The sequence below is a fragment of the Myodes glareolus genome, chromosome 18, assembly GCF_982192425.1.
Source record: "Myodes glareolus chromosome 18, mMyoGla1.1, whole genome shotgun sequence".
NCBI classification, from domain to species: Eukaryota; Metazoa; Chordata; class Mammalia; order Rodentia; family Cricetidae; genus Myodes; species Myodes glareolus.
The window spans coordinates 48,388,485-48,412,605 of NC_142043.1; the positions used below are offsets into that span (position 1 = coordinate 48,388,485).

Consider the following 24,121-nt stretch of genomic DNA (forward strand, 5'->3'; position numbering starts at 1 on the left):
GAACAGACGCCTGTTTTGGCCCAGGAACTGAGGTTTATGCTCTTCCTGGACTTTTCCCATTAGCCTAAAATCCAGCTAGGTTCCATCCCCCAACCTGTTCCAATATCAGAGCTCATTCCCACATCCCCTCCTCTGTCTGAAGCCACTAAAGGCCTCTTCTGCCTTCCTCTGAAGTTCAAGGCTCATGTCAACCACTCAGCAGAAAGCTCCAGGGAGTTCCTGCTGCCAGGCTGGGAGTTCCAGGCTGGGACTTGGCTCCCTGTCTTGATTGAGGAGCTCATGAAGATAGATGCATCGCTTTCTTCCAGCTCTGAGCCGCTTGTTCAAGCACCTGGTCTGCTAGCCACTTGCCCAGGTCTCGGGGCTGGAGTCACTTGGCAGACTGACCCTGGCAACCTCTTTTCCTCACCTCAGCTGGGCTGCAGAGTCACACTGGCCAACATCCTGGGTAGATGCCAAGTCCCCTCTGTCTGAGATACCCAGGCTGGCTTCAGGGATGAACCCCTTCTCCCTACTCTGGGAGTGCGGCAGGCTGCTTCACCACTTCCTCCTCTGCCTGCCATAGATGGACAGATTTTTGTGAGAGTCCAGTGCTGGGTGTGTGTTAAGAGCCTCTGAGCTCTGTGTATACCAGCAGCACGGCAGATGTAAACACTCTGGCCTTTCTCTGCTGCCTAGATAAACTTCAAGCTTTTAGGGCAATCCACTGCCCCAGCACGCTCCCTGTGTTTAAAGAAGATGTCAACAGCAGCCTGCACTCTTGGCAGCAGCGGGCTCTCTGTCTCTCAGCTTAATGTTCTGGGCCACTGACTTCCCAGCCAAGGGGCACACGGCTCGCCTCCCAGAGGATCCATCCTGGGCTCCTGACATTTGTAGACAGAGGAGAGTGATCTATGATCCATAGCCCAGGACCGCTGCAAACTTCCACATCCTCCTCCCGTACCCCGTGAGCCTGATATAGAGACAAGGCTTATGTTGGCTTCAGTGTTTTTCTTATAATGTAACTGAGGGTGACCTTGAACTTCAGACCAGTGGAGGTCATGTAGGACAGAGGGCAGCTCATTGGGGGTAGGACCTAGGTAGCCCTCCCCTCTGGGATCCACACAGCTCTTTGCTGTGCAAAAGACTGGACCAGGGCTCAGGGTTTTGGAATCTCATAGACCCAGCAGTAACCTAACTGGGGAAACCATACAGTCACCAACTTTTTATTCAACCAAACAATGAACTTGAGAGAAGAAACAAAGTCAGGTTCATGTCTATGTGGTGGCTTGAGCGAGAATGGCCCCCATAGGCTCATATCTTTGAATACTTGGTTCCCAGTTGGTGGAAGTGTTTGGGAAAGATTGGAGGAGCTGCATCCCTGGATGTCACAGAGCTTTGAGATTTCAAAGACTCGTGATCCTCAGGGCTTGTTCTCTCTGTCATGGTTATGGGTCAAGATGTAAGCTATCAGCTGTTCCTTCATTCCTCCATCATGGTCTCTAACCCTCTGAAACCATAAGCCAAAACTGAGTGCTCTCTTTTATAAGTTGCCTTGATCATGATACTTCATCAATGCAAAAAAAACTAACAAAGACAGCCTGTCCTCACCAGTACTTTTATGAAAGAAGGGATATTTTTTTTACCCCCACCCACCCAAACACTAAGGACAAAGCGTCAGAGTGATCTTTTTTTTTTTTCAGAGTCTCATGTAGCCCAGGCTATCTTTGATCCTCCTGCCTCTACCTCCAAGTACCTGGGAACATTCACATTTGCCACCAGCAGGCAGGCAAACATGACCCTACTGCCTTCATGAAGCTGAATAAAAAAAGGCTCACCAAGTTGTCCTTCTTGTCCCTAGTTTGTCTGGCCCAGGTGACCCTCCATCACTTATCACTGCCCTGGGGTGACCAGATGACCCATCGAAGGTGTGACCCAGCAGTCTACAGAACAAACACACAGTTGTCCAAACTCCAAAGACATCTCGTGAGCTAGGTTTTATGGGAGCACACCTGTAAATCCAGCATGCTGGAGGCAGAGGTGGGAGGATCTCAAGCTTGAGGCTAGCGTGGATTGCCTTGGAGACCCCAAGATGTTGGAGATGCCAGAACTGTGGGATACTTCCCACAGAAGAGCAGCTAACAGGGAGTGGAACCAGCCCAGGAGAAAGAAGTGTGTCACAGTCAACAAAGCTGAATGGAGTTGGAGACATGAAGAATGCTTTTTTTTTCCCTATTTTCAATTTTCTTTTTACAAGAAGGGTTTCTCTGTATAACAGTTCTGGCTTTCCTGGAACTCACTTGGTAGACCAAGCTGGCCTCAAACTCACTGAGATCCGTCTGCTTCTGCCTCCCAAGCGCTGGAATTAAAGGTGTGCACTACCACCGCCTGGCCTGAAGAGCACTTTGACATTAGACATGGAGATTCAGAGTTTAGAGTTTGCCCAACTGGTTTTTGGTCTTGCTCTGGTCCAGTATTTCCTCACTATGCTCCCTCCCCTACATTTTGGAATGGTATATATGTGTCATATATTGAAAGTATGTGATCTGGTTTTTTGATTTTCATTTTATAGGGGATTACAGTTAAGAGATTGCATGATTCTCAATGTTCATGAATCTAAAGTTCAAAGGAGAGACTTTGAACTTTAGACTTGAAATAAGTTTGGGACTGTTAGAGACTATGGGGACTGTTGAAGTTGGACTGAATGCATTTTTGCATTATGATATGGATATGAGCCTTTGGGGCCCAGGGAGCAGAATGTGGTGGTTTGAAAGAAAATGATCCCCAGAGGGAGTGGCATTATTAGGAGTTGTGGCCTTGTTGGAGGAAGTGTGTCGCTGTGAGGGCAGGCTTTGAGTTCTCCTATGCCCAAGCTACTCCCAGTGTCTCCATCTACTTCCTGTTGCCTGTGTATCAACATGTATCAACTCCTTCTCCAGCACCATGTCTGCCTGCATGCCTCTATACTCCCCACCATGATGATAATAGATGAAACCTCTGAAACTCTAAGCCACCACCTCACTTAAATGTTTTCCTTTATAAGAGTTGTGGTCATGGTGTCTCTTCACAGCAACAGACACCCAAACTGAGACAAGATCCATCTCATTTTATGTGGGTTCTGGGTGTGGTACTCAGGTCCTCATGCTTTTAAGGCTATCGCCCCAGACCATTTGTCTGTGGCATGGCCTCATGTAGTCCAGGCTAGCCTCGAGCAGGCTATGCAGCCAAGGATGGTCTTTAAGTCCTAATCATTCTACCTTGTGCCACCAAGCCTGGCTTAGCCCTCCCAGTTTGATGTCCCAACAAGAGCAAGGACTTTAAAATACCTCTCTGATGTGGGATATTAGTTGAAGATGTGTTACATTTGCTTATGCTGTGGAACATTTGTTTAATGACGAGAAGACGTTTTTCATTCTCTTAGGTTTGCCTTTGTTTAACTCTGTGAAGCTGTGATTCTTTGCCTGTCTGAAACACCTGATGGTCTAATGAAGCACTAATCGGCCAATAGCAAGGCAGGAGAAAGGATAGACGGGGCTGGCAGGCAGAGAGAATCAACAGGAGGAGAAATCTGGGCGAATAAGAAGGCGCAAAATAGAACAAGGAGAGGAGGACATCAGGGGCCAGCCACCCAGCTACGCAGCAGGCCGTGGAGAAAGAAGCAAAGAAAGGAATATAGAAATAGAGAAAGATAAAAGCCCAGAGGCAAAAGACAGATGGGATAATTTAAGTTAAGAAAAGCTGGCTAGAAACAAGCCAAGCTTTGGCTTTAGCCAGGCATTTATAAGAAAGAATAAGACTCTGGGTGTGATTTATTTGGCAGCTGGGTGGTTCAACACTGCTCCCCACGGCTCAAAAAAAAGCCAAAAGAGTAAAAAAAAAAAAAATGTAAAAACAACCAACAACACCTCTCTTCCCTCTTGAAGACTGGCCTGTGGATTCCAAGGGCCTGTCCTGAAATAGCACAGTTGACCAGCCACACTGTGTCCCGTCTTGCACCTCTCCTTCCCTGAGCTACAAGCCTTCCGGCACATTGTTGGAAAGCTGCAAGAGTTTATGATTTAAGGAGGAAATAAAAACTCAGATTTAATAGCTCCAAAGTATAATCCCTATTACATACACAGTGGAGTGGCCCGGGCGAAGATGTGCTATTCCGGGCTTCTGGAGCTGGTGACACACTCTCAGGCATCCTAGCTGTCCGCTGGGTTTGTGGACCAAAGCTCAACCAAGTGCAGCTGCCTGAGCCCAGGAGATCGGGCTAGCAAGGAGAAAATGGCTTCCTTTCTTACTGCTACAGACTTTGCCCGCTAGGAGGGAGGCCAAAGAAGCGTGGGGCAGAAGCAAACCCAGGGTTGATTGGAAGCTGCTGCTGCCACCACGTGATCAAAGACAGAGGCCCTCTGGTAAGAGACCAACGTCAAAACATGGTGGCCCATCCAAGAGAAGAAATAAGCCTGGCAAAGAATGTGGCCGGCTCTGTATTGGGCTCAGGAGTTTCAGGACCCTCTAGCTCAGCCATTCTCAACCTTCCTAATTCCGTGACCCTTTAATACAGGCTCTCATGGTGTGGTGACCCCCAACCATAAAGTTATTTTTGTTGGTACTACATTAGTGCAATTTTGCCACTCTTGGGAATCCAAGTGTAAATATCTGCTATTTCTGATGGTCTTAGGTGACCCCATGGGAAGGTCCTTCGAGCCTCAAAGTGGATGTGACCCACAGGTTGAGAACCTCTGCTCTGGCTCACTCCAGGGAAGATGAGGGGGCCCAGAAGTACCTCTTCTCCAAAGTCAAAAGCTGGGTCCTCCAGTCCTCAAAGATACTTTTTACATTGGTCTAGCGGGGACAGCAAACAATAGATACTATTGTGGCATTGATGAGCTCATCAGGAAGCTCACAGTAAGAATTGCTTAGAAAGAAACCCTGCAGCCAGGTGTAGTAGAGCCTTTAATCCCAGCACACAGGAGGCAGAAGCAGGCAGATCTCTGAGTTCAAGGCCAGCCTTGGTCTACCGAGAAACCCCATCTCATAAGAATAATTAAAAAAAAAGCCCTGCTGGGCGGTAGTGTCACAACCTTTAATCCCAGCACTTGAGAGGCAGAGACAGGTGGAGTTCTGTGAGTTCGAGGTCAGCGTGGTGGACAGAATGAGTCGTCCCTGGTTAGGCTCCAAAGGCTGCACTGAGAAACCCTATCTCGGAAAAACCAGGAAGAAAAGCCTCAGGATGTGTGGCTTAGCATTGATTTTATCTTAGAGTCTGTAGTAGCACTAACTTTTGCACCCTACAGTGCTCCATTCATAGAGTGTGTCTAGCATGCCGAAAGCCTTGGGCTCGATCTCCAGCACTTCATAAAGTAGGCTGAGCGGCACACACCTCTAACCCCAGCATTTGTAGTTGAGGCTTGGGTCACCCTCAACTACATGGCAAGACCGAGGTCAGCCCGGAATACATGAGCCTGTGTCTGAGAGAGAAGTTGGAGGGGGCAGGGATTTGAGCACCATTTGTCTAAGCTCAATTGCTAATTTTTTAAAATTTTATTCTTATGTTATGTGCATTGGTGTGAAGGTATCAGATCTCCTGGAACTGGAGTTACAGACAGTTGTGAGCTGCCATATGGGTGCTATGTATTGAACCCAGGTCCTCTGGAAGAGCAGTCAGGGCTCTTAACCATTAAGCCATCTCTCCAGCACCCTCAGTCTCTAATTTTACATCTAAGGAATCTGAAGCTTGAGATGAGGTATGATCAGGATTGCCTGGTCCATCAATAAGTCAGGGGCAGAGTCAGAGGCCCAGAACCTAGCCCTTACCACGTGACTGACTCCACATCAAACTCACCCTCATACCCCCTGGGTACGTCTGAACATGAAGACTTTCTTTGCAAGTGGAGTAAATGTCTTGCCTGGGGTTCCCAATCCAGCCTGGAGTCATTTTCATTCCCAAATGCGAATGCCAGTGTGGAGCCACCTGGCAGAATGTAAACACTGAAGCTTGTACCCTCTGTTCCACCCCCACCCAGGCTGTGCCTTGCTTCCAAGGTCTCTCCCAGCTTCCCAGCAGGTCCTAAATCTTTCCAGAGACACAGCCCAGCCATCCAGGCAAGGGGTGGGATGAGGGCGGGAGCAGGCAGCAACTCTGCCAAGGACCTAGCCTGCCCTGTAGGGAGGAGTTGGGAGTAGCGGCTGAGGGCTGGCAGCCTTGGGAGGCTTCCCTGCAAAGCTTGGAGGTCTGCTGGCTGCACACTGGACCTGAAGGACCCACAGACTCGCCGCGCTGTGCACACCTCTTAACTGGCACGTACCCTGAGTAGCATTAAGAGAGAGATGAATTCAAGTCCTGGCTGGTCACCAACTTCCTAAATGCCCACAGCTGGACACATCCTCATTCTGACTCTGGCTTGAAGGAGCGGAAACAACGGGTTATCAGGATGCCTCCTGTTCTGAGGTTGGAGTTTGGGGTCTCCATCTCCACAAGATGGTTGAACAGTCTGGCTGGAACCCTGTCTTCTGCTCGCCCTAACTCATTCCTGCTTGAGCCGTAGGTGTGGTCCTCTGACTACATGTGTCTGCTTTCCAATTGTCCACACCCCCGAATATCTACACACCAAAGAGGATTTCTCTCCTGTAGCAATTCCAGTACAAACTGCAGGGTCAGACCCTGTGTTCCCAGCCCAGAATCAGCCATGGGGGCCCATGCCATTGTCACTGACACCAGCATCTTATCTGGCCTCGAGAGCAACACCACGGGCATCACGGCCTTCTCCATGCCTGCCTGGCAGCTGGCACTGTGGGCCATAGCCTACCTGGCCCTGGTGCTGGTGGCTGTCACTGGCAACGCCACGGTCATCTGGATCATTCTGGCCCATGAGAGAATGCGCACGGTCACCAACTACTTCATCATCAACCTGGCCCTGGCAGACCTCTGCATGGCAGCCTTCAACGCCACCTTCAACTTCGTCTATGCCAGTCACAACATCTGGTACTTCGGTCGCGCCTTCTGCTATTTCCAGAACCTCTTTCCCATCACAGCCATATTCGTCAGCATCTACTCCATGACTGCTATCGCCGCTGACAGGCAAGAGCGGGCACCGGGGAAGGGGGTGGGTGTCTTGGTGGAGCGCTCAGAGGATTGCCTCCTAGACCTGGTTTGGGTTCATAGCAAAGAGACAAGGGGATGCGGAGCCAAAGCGGGGAGAGTGGAGATTAGACACAGAATGACTTCACCCTAGGAGCTTGCACAAGGTGGGAAGGGAGGATGTTCCTGGCGACTTTTGAAGTGTGATTCTTCTTATCTTACTGTCTTTATACAAGGAAATGGTGCAGATTGTTTTTGTATTTGGAAAAAAGTTGAATATTGCGTGGGGTTAGAGAGCTGCCTTTAGTTAGATCTATGCTTTGGGGGGGGGGGGAGATGTTGCTAATGTGTGTGTGGAAGGGTACCAGCCTTTGAGAAATGGGCCTAGGGTGGGGGGGGAAGAAGTAGCACTGAGACCTTCTGGGGCAGGCAGGCTGGGGTAAAAGAGGACTCAACTGCCTGGGGGAGCGGGAATCTGACAGCCAGTGTGATGAGATGATTCAAAGACCGAGGAAGTCCAGGAGACGGCGACAGAGCTATGAGACCCTCAGACAAAGAGTACCGATTACAATGACTGGGTAGATGTGAGCTTCCCTTTCTTCCCTCATCCCCCACCGCTCCCCAACTTCCCCAGCAACCTTCCCCCCACGGCCTCTCACCGCTGAGCTATCGATGGTTTTCTGTGGGGTTCTCTGGGGATTTCCTTTGAGGCAATGTTTTCAAAACATTTTTTTTTCTTTGACAATGTTTTCTACTCATTAAAAATGAGAAGTTTTGGGCTGTGGTTGTAGCTCCGTTGGCAGCATGCTTGCTTAGTGTGTTCATGGCTGTGATCCCCGGCATTGCATAAATCAGATATAAGATGGGGGTGCATGCCACCACCTGTAATTCCCACACTCGGAGGTAGCAGAAGGAGGGCCAGAGGCCCAAGATCATCCTAAGCTACAAAGACAGTTCTCTCTCTTTCTCTCTCTCTCTCTCTCTCTCTCTCTCTCTCACACACACACACACACACACACACACACACACATACATACACACACACACCAAAAAAAATTTTTGAATACCATTCATATAGGTTCAGCTTCTGTCTTTACACCCAAGGGAACTGGGGAATCAGGATAAGTGGGGCTACTTAAGGTCAGCCAGTGAGTCAGGGCAGTGCCTGCCCTCTGGGCAGTGGGTTCAGGAGAAGTCTTTCCAAATTGGGCTGGTGCCTGCTGGACATCCCTTCTTCTTCCCTGGGCATGTCTGAATGTCCCCTAAGTATTTCTTCTGTCATGCAGCAAATTTGGGGTGCGTCTTCTGTATTGGGCACAGTTCCAGGTTTGGGGGAACCTTCACTGAGAGGGGAAAAAACAATTTTAGCACATGAGCTCTTAGAGCCTCCACTTCAGAGAGAGGCTGGACTACAGAAAGCCAAGTGAAAGCCTGGGAGCCTGGAAGGCAAGGAGGAGGCGAATGGCCGGTGGCAGAGCAGGGGCTCTGAGCAAGCTAAGACTCGCAATTCCTTTCTCCACACCTTTTTAATATTTTTATCATGTTGGTTTGTTTGCTTGTTTGGTGTGTGTGTGTGTGTGTGTGTTTATGTGAGTGTGTGTGTATGTGCGTGCACGCACGTGCTAGCATGCATACTTCTTACGATACCCCTGGGAAGGTCAGAGGACAACTTGTAGAACTCAGTTTTTTCCTTCTACCTTCTGTGGGTTCTAGGGATTGAACTCAGGTCCTCAGGCTTCACAACAAGTCCCTTTACCTACTGAGCCCTCTCATTGGCCCCCTTTCTCCCTTTCTTCACTCAGTGTGTGCCATGTAAGTATTGTTCTGGGGTTTAGGTGGAGGAAACCCATGGAAATGTTCCTGCTAGGGTAAGAATTTAAATCCTAAACACATGAACAAATAAACTTTAATTGTATTTTGAGATCATGAGTGTTGCAAACAAATATTGGCTAGAGGGGACTCTCTAGGCACCAAGATGTGCTGGGAGGAACAGTCTACACTCAGTGGTTCTCAACCTTCCTAATGCTGCAACCCTTTAATACAGTTCCCCATGTTGTGGTGACCCCCTAACCATAAAATTATTTTTGCTGCTGATTCATAACTATGATTTTGCTACTGTTATGAATTGTAAATATTTTTAGAGAAAGAGGTTTGTCAAAGGGGTCAAGACCCACAGGTTGGGAACCACTGGGTTACGGGCTTAAATGAACATGGATGGACCCATTGGGAGATTGGGACCCGAGCAACAACGAGTAGATCAGGGCAGCCTAGAGAATTCTAGAGACAAACATTCCAAGCAGTGAATAAGGTGGTAAGGTTCTCAGGGCGTAGTCTTAACTCCCAGGATGCTCCAGTGTGGACTCCTCTATTTCAACAAACGGGAAACAAGCAGCTCAATGCCACAGTCTACAGTTCGGGCCTTGTCTCAAAGCTCGGACTCTTCCTAGAGAGGGAGGGCCAGACATTGCCCGCCAAAGCCCTCTCTGATGAATTCAAAACAATGAATCCATAGGACTGGTCTCTCTCCTGTACGCATATGCCCCTTCCTCCATACAACACCCCACGTGCAAGAATGACCCCATTTTCATGAAGCTGGAAATGGAAGGTTCAGAGAGATAATGCTCTTTGTTCAAGAGCTTGTCAGGAAGTAGTGGAGACAGGATTCGAACCCAGATCAGCCGGATTCTAAACTCCCAGGACCTTACCCTCTGCTAATGGGGCATGAGCCATCCTATACCTGGCCCTCATATTAAAATCTTTTTCTAGACCAGGGGTGGGGGCACACGTCTTTAATCCCAGCACTCAGGAGGCAGAGGCAGCTCTGCTGGTGAAGAACTGGCAGTGTGAGCATGAATACCTGAATTCCATCCATACTAGCACAAACTTGTAATCCCAGAGCAGGAGAGGTTAGAGATGGGAGGATTCCCAGTGCACTGACGGACAGTCAGTGTCTCAGGTAGGGTTCCCATTGCTGTGAAGAGACACTATGTCCATGCCAACTCTATAAGGAAACCGCTTAATTGCGGTGACGGCTAACAGTTTCAGAGGTTCAGTCCATTATCATAGTAGGCTGGTGGGGAATATTATTTTCGTGTGTGTGACTTTTGTTTACGCTGCGTTTGTTTAACCCTGTTAAACAAACAGGAGCTGCGTTACTGTGCCTGTCTAAAACACCTGATGGTCCTAATAAAGAGATGAACGGCCAATAGCGAGGCAGGAGTGAGGGTAGGTGGGGCTGGTAGACAGAAAGGATAAACTGAAGAAGACCCCAGAACAAAGAGAGGAGGATGCCAGGGATCAGTAACACAACAGGCTATGGAGAAAGAAGCAAAGAAAGGTATACAGAAATCGAGAAAGATAAAAACCCAGAGGCAAAAGATAGTCATGTTAACTTAAGGTGAAGAAAAGCTGGCAAGAAACAAGCCAAGCTTAGGCCGGGCATTCATGACTAAGAATAAGCCTCCTTGTGTGATTTATCTGGGAACTTGGGTGGTGGGCCTCTCAAAAAGCCAAAAGAGTAAAACATTCCGCAACAGTGGGGAGCATGGCGGTTGGGAATATGGCAGTGTGCAGGCAGATATGGTCCTGGAGAAGGAGCTGAGGGTTCTACACCTTGATCCAAAGGCAACAGGAAGTGAACTGGTGTGTGGCTTGAACATATATGAACATACCTGAGACCTCAAAATCACACTTCCTCCAACAAGGCCACACCTACTCTAACAAAGCCACACCTCCCAATAGCACCACTCCCTGTGAGTTTATGGGGACCAATTACATTCAAATTACCACAGTCAGCCTAGCCAAACTAGTGAGTTCCAAACAATAAAGAGACCCTGTCTCAAAAATCAAGGTAGATAGTATCTTGAGGAAAAAAAAAACCCAAGGTTGGTCTCTGGACTCTATACAGTATACACACCTGTACAAATGCTGGCATGGAGGCAAATATTCCAACTTGGCATGGTGGTGCACAGCTCAGCACTTGGGAGGTAGAGATGAAAGAATCAGAAATTCAAGGCTATCCTCAGCTACATAGAGAATATGAGACCAGCCTGGGCTACATGAGACCCTGCCTCAAAATTCAAATGAACTGCTGGGTATGGTGGTGTATGCTTTTGATCCAAGCACTCAAGAGGCAGAAGCAAGCAAATCTATGTGAGTTGGAGGCCAGTCAGGGCTATGTAGCAAGATCACGTTTCAAAAAGAAATAAGCTAATCTTATTGTAATAAAGAGTCTGTGTTCTTCATTGTGACACCTGGAGTCACCAATCTAATCCGGCCCTGATCTCTGCGGAAAGGGAACCAAGCCTTAGGTTAGGGTGTATATTAGGAGGATGGGTTTCAGCCTTGGAGAATGGTGCCTTTAGGTCCTCTAGCGTTTGAGAAACGGTGAGCCTTCCTCAGTTGGGCCCTAGGCTGATGGCGCTGGAGCCCCCACTAAGTCCAGGGTGCTCCCTGTGCGGGTCCTGAAGGAACAGAGGACAGAGCAATTCAGGAGTAGACAGCAGAGGCCAACCGGGATTCCAAGTCAGCGTTGCTCTGTCTCCAGATGTGGAAAATGGAGATGACGCGCACCGTCCAGGCCACTGCACTTCACCAGGCACAGGGCTCAACCGCAACTCAAGTCCCTGTGGTGTCCTGCAGAGAGACAGCAGCTGAGCCTGTTCTAGACAGCTTCATCAAGAAGGTGGTCTATGACGTCAGCAAGTGCAGGCAGGAAGGAGCAGCTTCAGAAGGGGAGGAGAGGAAAGCCCCCTTGCGGGCTCTTCCAGGGCATCTCTGTTAAGGTTTCCATTGCCGTCATAAAGAATCAAGACCAAAAGCAACTTGGGGAGGAAGGACTTATCTCATTTTCTGCTTCCAGGTAACAGTTCGCGAGGAAGTCAGGGCAGGAACCTGGAGGCAGGAACTGTAGCAGAAGCCATAGAGAAACGTTACTTACTGGCTTGCTTCCTGTGCTGTAGCATGAATACTAACAGGTATTAATAGTAGAAACTCAGAGTCAGATATTAGGGGCAAAAGCTGAGAGATCAGAGAAGCAGAACAACCAGCCACTAGGGAGTTCTCACCTCTACCAATGCTCGGATGGAAAGAGTGATCCTGTCCTCAGACTGTGCTCTCTGACTGACTGCCTAGACTGCACTGAACTGAGCTCCTGTCTTCTCATTTTATTTCTCTCTTTGCCCAGCCATATCACCTCTGTCTCCGCCCCCTAAGCGCTGTGATCACCTTTGTGTGAGTTCTGTTTCTTATTTAGACAGATTCACCCTTACGTAGCCCAGGGTGGCTTTCAGAGCCCTGGGATTAAAGGTGTGAGCCACCACTCCCTGGCCTCTAGTGGCTTAGCTCTGCGCTCTGATCTTCAGGCAAGCTTTATTTCTTAAAACACAAACAAAGTATCACCACACTGTGCCTGGCTCAGCCTGCTCTCTTACACAGCACAGAACTGCCTAATCACGGGTGACACCATGAGCTTGCCCCCAAGCCAGCATCAAACATTCATCAAGAAAATGCCCCCCAGGCTTGCTCACAGGGCAACTGGGGTTCCTTCTTCTCAAATGACTTTAGCTGTGTCAGGTGGAACAAACAAACAACAACAAAAACTAACTAAGACACAGGGAAAACTGAGAGTGGACTGAACCAAGCATTGGCAATTTTCAGAGTCTAAAGCAATGGTTCTCAGCCTTCCTAGTGTGGCAACCTTTTAGTACAGTTCCTCATTTTCTGGTGACCCCCCCACCATAAAATTATCTTTGTTGCTACTTCATAACTATAATTTTGCCACTGTTATGAATTGTGATGGAAATATCTGATATGCACAATATCTGATGTGTGACCCCTGTGGGGGTCGTGACCCTCAGGTCGAGAACTGCTGGAAAGATTTGTGCCTGCAGGATTCAGCTTGTGCCTGGACAAGTATACAGAACGGGTTCAGGTGGTAGAATGCATGCCTAGTGGCTTGAAGTCTTGGGTTCTTTCCCCAGTGCTGCATAAACCAAGCATGGCAATACATATCTGTAATGCACTACACTCAAGAGGATTGGGAGTTCAAGGTTATCCTCAGCTTCCTAGCAAGTTCAAGGCCAGCCTGGGCTACAGGAGACTTTGTCTCAAAGAAAAATAAAATGTTTGCTCATCCACAGACACAATTGTCTGTGTTCTATGGCACATACAGTGAGTGGTCACTGAACGGGACCCTGCGTGCGTGTCAGATACAGCTACTGCTGCAGAAAGTTCCAGAGGGCATCACTGGTTTGGTTTTTGTCTGGGAAATGGTTGTACCATAAAGGGTGGTGGGAAGTTGGCTTCGGGACGAGGACACATACAGCCAAGTCAGGCTGAACTTCAGGCTAGTGCTGGACTGTACTCTGCTCTGGGTTGGATCACAGTCTGACTGTGCAAGGGCCTGTCCACATCCAGAGGGAGGCAGTGGAGTGGCTGCCTGGGCTAGATTCTGGGATACTAGCGTGCTATGGCTGGAGACAGTCACCACCTCCCCAGCACCACCTCTGCAGATGGGGTGGAACTCCAGCATCTGCCTACAGGGCGGCTGTGTGAACAGAGAGACATGGGGCTGAACCACAAGATAAGGGGAGGATGTCAGCTGATGGTGTGATCTGCTTGTAGGTACATGGCCATCGTCCACCCCTTCCAGCCGCGGCTCTCAGCCCCCAGCACCAAGGCGGTTATCGCTGGCATCTGGCTGGTAGCCCTGGCTCTCGCCTCTCCCCAGTGCTTCTACTCCACCATCACTGTGGACCAGGGGGCCACCAAGTGTGTGGTGGCCTGGCCCAATGACAACGGAGACAAGATGCTTCTTCTGTAAGCCCCACGCCAGGGATGAGGGTGGGCGTTACATGTGCTTGTATGTTGGCTCATGTCTGTGTGTAGCATGTGCCTAGGGATATTCACACTATTCTGCAGGTGTGAATCATATGAGTTTGGGTTTATCCTGAAGCTCCTTGACTGCCAGCAAGAGACTGGAGGTGTGGCTTAGCGGTATAGGGGTGTGACTTAGTGGTAGAAGGCTTATCTTGCATCCAGGGATACCTTAAATTCAATCCCCAGGACCACACAAGAGAGAGGCAGGAGGATCATAAATTCAAGGTCATCCTCAGCTACGTGGCAGGCTCAAGACAAGCATAGCCTATATAAGGCTATTTTTTTAAAAAATAAAATAAAACAAACCAAAACAAAGCTAACAGTGAGGCTGCACCACAACAAACCATTGTAGGTGGAAAATACCCAGTGTCAAGTGTGGGTAATGCCCTCACAACTGTGACCTGGTGGCTAACTAGGGGTGACACTCACTGCCACTGCCCAGTTTCTTCATAGAAAACCAAATGGAAAGGTGGGAATTGAAGGTGTGGTTTCTGCTGAATGTGTGTTTTAGTTCCATCACCAGACAGTCAAGGTCACTGAATCAAAACATCAAGTTGGGGACCATTTATATGAAAAGCAATGCCAAGTACCAGGCCTGTTAGAAGCATTTCGTATATACTGATACTGTTAATTCTCCCAATGTTATGGAGCAAATATGGTTAATATTTTATTTATTTAATTTTAAGCAGTGCTGACCTTGATGTCACCACACCTGCTTCATGTGGTACAGGGGATGCAAGGGCCCGTGTGTGCTAGGTTAGCATCCTATCAGCTAAGCTAAATTCCCCTGACACCACTTGTTCTGTTTTTTTGTTGTTGTTGTTGTTGCTGTTTTGTTTTTGTTTTTTTGTTTTCCGGACAGCCTCCTGTAGCCTAGACTGGCCTGGAACTCTGATCCTCTGGCCTCCATCTCGCAAGTCACCATGACCACTATACATATAGTAGTCTTCCATCTTGGTGGTAGAGAAACTGTATTACGTGATGTGCCCCAGACAACACAGCGAACGGGAAAACAGGGGAACCAAATGTGAGCAAAACTACCTCGGAGCCCAATTGCTCAGCCTGCCTGCCACCTCACTCAGGATGAACATGGACCATGTGTGTCTGCAGATGGAGTGCGTGGCTCTGCATGTCACACACGTGCTGTCACTGGTGTCTATAGGCAGGCTAGTGTTAGATGTGTTTGTGGAGTCTGTATGGAAGTCAATGCCAGGTAGCTATTAACCTCAGGAGGTGGAGGCCAGTGATCTAGAGCAAGGTCAGCTGGACAAGCCACGTCAGAGAGTTCTCCAAGGGAGAGACCTTGCAGAGAGGAATCAAGGAAGATATTCCATGTCAGCCTCTGACTTGCACACATACACACACATGCATATACACATATATACAACATATGCATACTCTCATGCATAACCCCACACATGTACCTACTCACATACAGTTGCATACATGCACACACATGCATACATGCCCCCCTACATACACATTGTTTAAGGAAGAAGTCACATGGTGGAAGGGAACTATCAGACCCATTCTTTGTTGCTTCAAGGGCCACCACCCACCCCAACCTGCCTGGGAGTCAGGGGAACTGTGGCTTATTCAGGAGATCCTGACACCCTCAGAAATGGAGCCAGTGACACGCCTCTGGCATAGTGGCTTCCTCAGAGGAAATGGTGAGCTTCAGTACAACCCAGGAATCATCCCTGGGGACTCAGAAGTGCAGCGCTGGCTGGGTCTGGCTCAAAGGTCTTTGCCGCCGCCTCCACATACCCAGGCAATGTTGAGGAGCGGGATGCAGAGGACATGGCAGCTATCAGGGTGGCAGTCTTTGCTGCTCATCTCTGAATAAGGCTTTTGGTATAGGGTGGCTCCTGAATTATCACATATGCTCTGCCTACTTAATCTATGTACCTATTCACATGTACACATGTTCATTCCTGCACTCACCACATAGCTATACACACACAGATGATTCTGGGAGGAAACATACATTGTGAATGGGGTGGGAGGGTTAACCTTTGTGCTTGATGGTATTTGTGTGAAAAAGGGTCTCATATAGCGCAGCCTGGCCTCTGATTCGCTGTGAACAGAGTAATAACCTTAAACTCCTCATCTTCCTGCTTCCATACCTGTGCTGTTGGGATTTCAGGCATGTGCCAGCACTTTTTATATATTGTAAGGTTACTTTTTTAGTACATGGGCGCGGCGTGGGGAACAATTTGTGCGCTCTATGGCCACCCTCTCATCTACACGTGGCTTCCAAGGATCCAGCGCAGGTCATCATCGGGCTTGGCAGCAAGCCCGGATTCCCGCAGAGCCGTCTCCCCGGCGCCGGTGTTATATTTTATACGTTAAACAAACGTAGAACTTTGTTAGCTTCTCCCTTTTTTCCACCCTTTTTAGCCTTTTCTGTAACACAGAAGACCTGGGGCTGATGCCGGTAACTTTTTGTGAGAAAAGCCCCTCTTTGGCACATATACTAGCCAATGTTGCTTAATTTTTCTTTAAATCGAACAAAACCGAGGGTGGGACTTCAAGGGTGGGGTCCGTGGGGTTCAAGGACCTTAAGCTTGGGCGAGCCTGGGTGGATCTGGCCGCCTGCTGCCCACCCAGGTCCATGACTCTCCCTCCAGGTATCATTTGGTGGTGTTTGTCCTCATCTACTTCCTACCCCTCGTGGTAATGTTCGTGGCTTACAGCGTCATCGGCCTCACACTGTGGAAACGCGCGGTCCCCAGACACCAGGCTCACGGCGCCAACCTGCGCCATCTGCAGGCCAAGAAGAAGGTGAGACGGTGATCGGAGGGGGCGGGGCCTGCTCCGGGAGTCACCTGGGCCCCGAAGCCTGCCCGCTAGGGGGCAGTGGGGAGCACACAATCCAGATCACTCAGCGGTTCAGAGGACCCATATAGGAACTACAGACCTCTGTCGTCTGGAGACAATGCTAGACGGACTTTGTGTTCTAAAAGTTTCACCATAGCAAGCAGGGAGGTACTTAGGGCACTACACGGGTGTCCCTTCCACTGGGAAGTTGGTCTCCAGTTGCAATCTCCAACTTGCCTTCTGATCCTCACGGGTGCTGGACAATGAGGAGTGTGCCTGCAGATGCCAGGCAAGTGAGGTGCCGGGAAGGGCTCAGGAACCTGACCTCTAGGGAGAGGATGGGGTTTCAGGTTGGAACATCACCGCCTACATAGAAGGGCTAAAGTAGACAAAGATCCCAGGAAAGGGTGGCTGGGGTCCCAGAGCTTTGACCTCCTAAGAGAGGGCACAGGATGGAGAGGTGCCCCATGGGAAAGAATCCTGGGAGAGTGGACCGCAGAACGGGGCTGCTAGACTTGAGGTTTTCAATGGAAGGACAGCAGTGAGCGCAGACAACCTAGACTGTGGGAAAGCCATGAGGTGGTGGGCTCCGGAGTGTGCGGCAAATACACGTTCCAGGGGATGGAGGGCAGAGAGGTAGAGCGGGTCTGACTACAGAAGGTTGTCAAGGTCAGGGTGAAGGGTACCCTGCGCTGTTTCCAGGAGGGATGACTTGGGACTGAGGGGCCAAGGACTGACCTGAGCCTCTCCCTGACCAGTTTGTGAAGGCCATGGTACTGGTGGTGCTGACATTTGCCATCTGCTGGCTGCCCTACCACCTCTACTTCATCCTGGGCAGCTTCCAAAAGGACATCTACTACCGCAAGTTCATCCAGCATGTCTACCTGGCCCTCTTCTGGCTAGCCATGAGCTCCACCATGTACAATCCCATCATTTACTGCTGCCTCAACCACAGGTGAGTGTCACCCCGGCTCTGCCCCTTTATCCTCCTGGACTCTCCCTCTTGGGGAGGGCCCTCCACTCTAGCTCCTGCCAGAACCAAGAGCTGTTCCTCATCCCACATAGGAATGCCGCTCTTCAGGTCAGCCCACAGCACAACACTCCCTGTGGCCTGGATCTAGCCTGAGTCCCATCTCCTTCCCAAAGCCTTGTCCTTTGCTGAGCCATGGTGCCTGTGTTCTTCTCTGTCCTTCTGTCTCTTCTGGGGTCTGCATCAGGGACAAGGGAGAGGGCAGAAGTCAGGCTCAGAGAGATGGAGGGAAGGAGAGGCAGAAGGACAGAATGGAAGGAAGAAAGAGCCAGGACAAAGAGGAAGCGCTGCCTCTGAGCCAGCTTTTTTTCTTTTTAATGTTGTGTGTGTGCCTGTGTGCAGATGAGTGTACATCATGGCACATGTCGGGGTGGGGGTCAGAGGACAATTGCAGTAGCTACCTCTCTCTTTCTACCATGTGGGTTTCTGCAATAGAACTCGGCTTGCTAGACTTGGCAGCACATGCCTCTCCCCACTGTACCATCTCACCAGCTCAAAGAGCGAGCATTTCTAAGAGCTTCATCCTAAGGATGCGCCTGGTGTAGGTGGGCAGGTTGTCTAAAGAGGCTGGGGGCTGGGCTGGGGAATCACAGTGTAAAGTTCTTGCCACCCCATCCCCCAGGATGTGACCAGGGAAGGAGGGGCTGGGATCTTAGCTTACTCCTGCCCCTGGTGCTCCTAAGGTCCTAGAGTCTGGGATATGCTGGCACCTGGTCTGAGTCTCTCAGAAATGGAAGAGGTGGTAAGCCAGACAGAATCCAAGTCCCAGGAGCCCTGTGCACAGAATGAGCCTTCCATCCTGGGAGGGGCCGGCAAAAGGGCATGAGAGGTAGACACTGAGTCAGCTCAGACTGCTGGATGGATGTGAGCACCACTGACCCCGGGGCCTCTCTGTTCATAACTTTTATCAGCCGTCTACGCAGGTGCCCAGGCTCCCACTGAGGTCTTCATTGCTCAGTTGATCCACTCACCTGGTGCAGGCTCTATGCGTGCTTACAAGGTGCCTAGAATCTTTAGTTCCCAAGAGTTAAGTAGATAAGAGAGGAAAAGGAGTCTCCCATTATACAGATAGAGAAACTGAGCCTAAGAAGGGCAGATGCTCCTAATCCCTGTGCAGGCAATGGCTCCAGGATTTGGAGTTTCGTGCATCTCCAATGCTTCCCCCTCATGCATCTTGTTCATGAGATGGATGTGAGAACCTGGAGAATGCCCTGTCTTATCAGGGAGAGACCCCCGCAGCACCCCATGCCTGTGTGAATGTCACTCTCTTGTGTCCCGGTCACGCCCGATGTTGGGACACGGCACTGCATTCAGTTCTGCAAGCTCCTGAAGTGGCTTCTGTGACATTCTGTGACGACATTATCACAGAGATCTGGTGTTCCGGTCTGGCCTCTCCACTCAGGAAACCCTCACCAAGTGGCTCCATGTGCCCAGTACTTTTCCAGCACCAGGAATTGAGGAGTGAACAGAAGCAAAGATTTTTTTTTTTTTCCTTTGCAAAAGTCGACAGTCTAGACATCACGTAGCATGCAAACGTAATGTGTGAGTGTGGGCAGGACGTGCCCGCGGACTTCGCCACTGGGCGGAGGGGGTGCAGCTTACACTGGAGCAAAAGCTGGAGTGACTGACTCTGCCCGGCAGCCTGAGCAAGAATTCCGTGCAGAAGGAACAGCCAAACCAACAGCCCTGAGGTCAAGGTCAGCGCTTGGTCGGGTGCTTCAGCTGGGAGAGTTCTACCTACAAGGCTTTGAGGCAAAGAGATCTGGGAGACAGGTGCTCTGCTTTACCTTTCAAAAGAACCAGCCCTGGGGGCCGGACAAGTGGTTCAGTGGTTAAGAGCTCTGACTGCTGTTGTTTTATCAAAATTTATATCTTATGATTTTTTACTAATAAAGACTTGGGGTCAGAGGCTAGGGGGAAATCTTGCTAGCTCAGAGAGGTTGTGGAGCAACTAGCTGACCTTCCTCCTTAGCTGGAACCTCAGAAAGAGTGCTCCTTTTCCTCTATTCCAAACCAAAAGGGACCATGAAATTCAAAGTCCCTCCCCTCTACTTCCTGTCAACTAGTGGCTGGCTCCGGCCCTTGACCTAAGGTAGATTTTATCTTATTAATGCAATCTCAGGGTTCACAGTGTAATCAAGTATCCCATAACAGGCTGCCCTTCCAGAGGACCCAGGTTTAAATCCCAGCACCCACGTGGTAGGTCACAACTATCTATGACTCTAATCCCAAGGGATCTAGAACCTCCTTCTGGCTACCTTGGGCATTGCATGCGCATGTCACTCAGGCATACATGCAGGCAAAACACCCACATGCATTAAGAAAAAAAAAATCAGCCCAAAGCAGGAGATGTGGTATGGTTGATGAGGTGCTAGCCTGGCCAGCATGAGGCTCTGGGTTCAATCGCCAGCACTCCATAAACTGGGCCTAGTGGGGTGCACGTGCAACCTGAGCATTTTGGAGATAGAAGGATCAAAATTTCAAAGTCATTCTCGGCTGCCTAGGCATCAGTGTCACCATGGGAAAGGTGTCTTTTGGTTTGGTTTGTTTTTTTCCCCAATTATTTTTTTTCTCCAACATCCAAGGCCTCATTCTACTTATTCTGAGGCAGGCCAAGCTACCTAGGCTAGCCTCGGACCTTCCTTGAGCTTTCCTCCTCCTTTCTTATTCTCTGGAGTATCCGCGATTACAGGCCCACACCCAGGCTTGAGGGAGAGCTGTTTATTTCTCTGAGCAAGTGTACCCATACTTGGTAGCGCCAATGTGCCAGTTTTCCTTAGAGGCTGCCCCTGGAGGGGGGTGGGCGGTGTCCCTGTGCCACACACACAGCCAGAGCTCAATTCTTTTTCTTCTTCTTCTTCTTCTCTTTATTTCTAAGACTCCTCTTTGATTCTCCGTTAGAAGTCAGTTAGATCACCTGGTTTCTTTGTACTATACTTTGGTTCTCTCTCTTCTCTCTTCTCTTCTCCTCCTTCCCTCTCTCTCCCTCCATCCTTTCCTTCCTTTCAAAGCAGGGTACCACTTCCTACCTTGGAGCTTTGCTGCCATCCTCCCTGCTCCTGCCTTGAATGTGCATGTCCTCCGTGTTTCTGGCTGTTCCAAAAGACTAAATCCATTCCAGTGTGCGTCTCTCTAGAGCCCTGACTTGTTGGTCTCTTCAGACTGAGGCATCTCTGCCAGGGAGCTAGTCTACTTGGGGGCGTGGAGCAGCCATGTAGCAGACGGCTCCTGCGCCCCTGCCTCCCTTGCTTAAAGAGACTCTTCACACCCCTCAGGTTTCGCTCTGGATTCAGACTTGCTTTCCGGTGCTGCCCCTGGGTGACACCGACGGAGGAAGACCGACTGGAGCTGACTCACACGCCATCGCTGTCAAGGAGAGTCAACAGGTGTCACACGAAAGAGACCTTGTTCATGACTGCTGACATGACCCACTCCGAGGCTACCAACGGGCAGGTTGGGAGTCCCCATGCAGGGGAAACTGCTGGACTCTGAGGTCTTGAGCCTGTCTGCAGGGCCAGGCTTAGCCCCTTTGAGAAGCAGGTGATAGAAAAAACCCCAGTGTCATAGCTTGTCCGACACTCTATTCTTCAACACACTAATAGAAAAATAAGATGGTGCCTGGACCTCCACAGGCAACGCTAATACAAAGATCTCAGAGCTCACACACCCACCTTAAGCATTCCAGGGTTGGAGGAAGGAGCCAAGAAGACTGGGAGCCAACATTTGACCAATCTGGGAGCTGCAAAGTGAAATTTTTCCCTGGAGTATAAAGAAGGGTGGGAAAAAACTGGATCCTATTACAGATAGCTGCAGTTGTCATGAGAAGGGGCTGTTGAAGGGATGACAAGATGGCTCAGTGAGATGCTATAGGCACTCGCTGCTAAGCCTGGTGACCTGAGTTCAATTCCTTGATCCCACGTGGAAGGAAAGAAGCAAAAACTGCAAGTTGTCCTCTGACCTCCCCAAGTGTGTATGTGTACATGTGCATGCACGCGCACACACACGCGCACGCACACACACACACAATGTTAAAAAAGATAAAGGGGGCATCCTTGCTGGGCAGTGGTGGCGCACACCTTTAATCCCAGCACTCAGGAGGCAGAGGCACACAGATCTCTGTGAGTTTGAGGCCAGAATGGTCTACAAATTGAGTCCTATGTCAACCAGGGCTACACAGAGAAACCCTGTCTTGAAAAAAGAAAAAAAAAGGGGGGGGTGGCATTCAGTGTTAGGGTCACAGGAAAAGGTGGGGACTGTGGCAGCCTGAAAGGACAAGGCCCCACAAGGAAACTCAGCTGCTTCACTCTGGACCACTGTTGCCAGATGTTTCAAATAAAGCCTGAAATCCAAATTAATATATGGAAGCTCCAGGCTTCTAAACATGACTCATGAAAATGCTTAGAAATGCTAGCTAAGCCAAACACAGCTGAAGGGACCCTAGCAGCCCCCGCATGGCAACCATGGCTCTGGCAGGCCTGGCTCTTCTACTATCTGCCCTCCTCCCTTGTTAAAAACCATAAGATTACATCCCTAGCGCTAGCCGTCAAGGTCCAGCCCCTTACTTGGCTACTTCCTCCTCCTGAGGCTGACCACCAAGGTCCAGCTAGCAAAGTATTGAAGTCCAGCAATCACAAGCCCCTTTTGGCTGACCTAATTAACATGCCCCCCAAAATTAAACATTTCATCCTAACATGGGGTTTCCCCCTTTTACCTTTATAAACTGCCATTTACCTGGGGACCATGTCTGACTCCTCTCTCTCCAGAGACAGTCCTCTGCCCCTCTGGATCAAATACCCCTTCCCCTTGTTCCGTTCCCCTTCTCCCCCAACCTCTATCTCCTGTTTTTGTCTCTTAATCCCTACCCTTTGGCCTCTTGGGCAAATAAATTTCCTTTTGGCTGAGAATTTGGGTCTGGGGTGTTTTGTGCCAACTCCAGTCCTTTGAACAACCATGGTACAGACTCCTTGCCAAAGACAGGACACGTAGGAGGAAGTTCTTCCTTTGGCTGTGGGTGGGTCTAGGGCTTCTCTGCCTTAGGATTTAGCAACTCAAACACAAGCCCAGAGTAGACGGTGGTTAATAGTCCAAAGGAACCTCAGCTGAGATGCTTGGGTAAGTCACTCTGCCCCTCCGCCTGATGGCAGGATTGCCATGAGGCTCTCTGGAAGTGATGCCTACAAACCTGCAGGCCGTACTCAGACTAGCGCTCAATAAATAGTAACCACGATTCCTCACACCGTGCCAGCTGTTAAGACACAAAAGCCACCCACAAGTCAGGAACACAATTCCCACCCTCACTTCCGGCAGCAAGGAGCTGGCAGGCAGAGGACACTGACTGTCCCAATTCTAAGAAGGCGTCAGACCTGGTTCAGGCCTCTCCAGGGCTGTACATCTCCCTGCTTGGTGGGGACTCATTCACAGCTTGCCCAGGGCCCTCTGAAAACCAACTAGGCTGTAAACGTCTGTTCAAAGTTTAACTGAGCTCTCCCAGAGATCACTATGCCAGCTGCTGGCTCTGCTAGTACCCCAATAAAGGGCTCTGATGTCACTTAGACCTGTAGTCATGACCGGGACATCACAGAGGGCTTAGAGCCCACTGTTGTGGAATCCAGCGAAGGGCTGGGGATGAACCCCAAACTGTAGCCTTGGGATAAAAACAGCCATCTCCTGAGGTAGGAGGGGTTAAGGTCTCACAGACTGGATCCTTAAGGCTGGGGAAGTGACGTAGCAGCCACTCTGTCTCTTAGGACTGCCCGGAAGTTCGCATGAGGGAGCAGAGGGTTTGCCTCACCGTTGGAGGTTGCAGAGAGGGAGGTAAGGCTGCTTGAGGGGTGAGGGTAGTGGGAAGGGGGGTGTCAGTGAAAAGGGGTTAAACTCAAGAGAAACTTGGGTAGGCGGGGACATCAAAGGCCGGTTCTCTGAGATGGCCGTGGCTTGTTCACTGACAGAGGAAAAGGACATGGAGGCATGGGGTTTGGGTATCTAAACAGGATCAACAAGGGGAAGGGGAGGACCTAGGGCCTGTGAAATAGCCAGGCCAGTTTCTGGTTTAGCAACCCTCCACTCCTAAAGCACTCATGTTACTTTGGGGCTTGGTTTTCAATCTTTCTGGAGGGTCAACACTTTAGATGGTCACATCTTTGTACAAAGGAACGAGCTCAATCCCCAGATAACTAACTACCAGCATCCCATTCTGTTTCTTGGGATCTCCCAAGGCCAATGTTATCTGATTCCAAGGACCCTTCCCAGCGAGGCCCTTTACCCCACCCCCACCATTCAGTACATTGGGAAAAGCCACTCCTCTGCCCACACCTGGCCATTTGGCCCACGATATGTGAATAGCT

The 24,121-nt window shown here is 49.8% G+C and overlaps 1 protein-coding gene across 1 annotated transcript; it reads left to right on the forward strand.

Moving 5' to 3' along the window:
* Window positions 1-5,507: 5,507 nt before the first annotated feature.
* On the forward strand, window positions 5,508-22,681 carry Tacr2 (tachykinin receptor 2). Its single transcript, XM_048451086.3, has 5 exons — window positions 5,508-7,048; window positions 13,673-13,867; window positions 16,558-16,711; window positions 17,506-17,702; window positions 21,053-22,681. Exons 1-5 carry the CDS (start codon window positions 6,534-6,536, stop codon window positions 21,267-21,269), a joined length of 1,278 nt encoding a protein of 425 aa, XP_048307043.2. The 5' UTR covers window positions 5,508-6,533; the 3' UTR covers window positions 21,270-22,681.
* The last annotated feature ends 1,440 nt before the right edge of the window (window positions 22,682-24,121 follow it).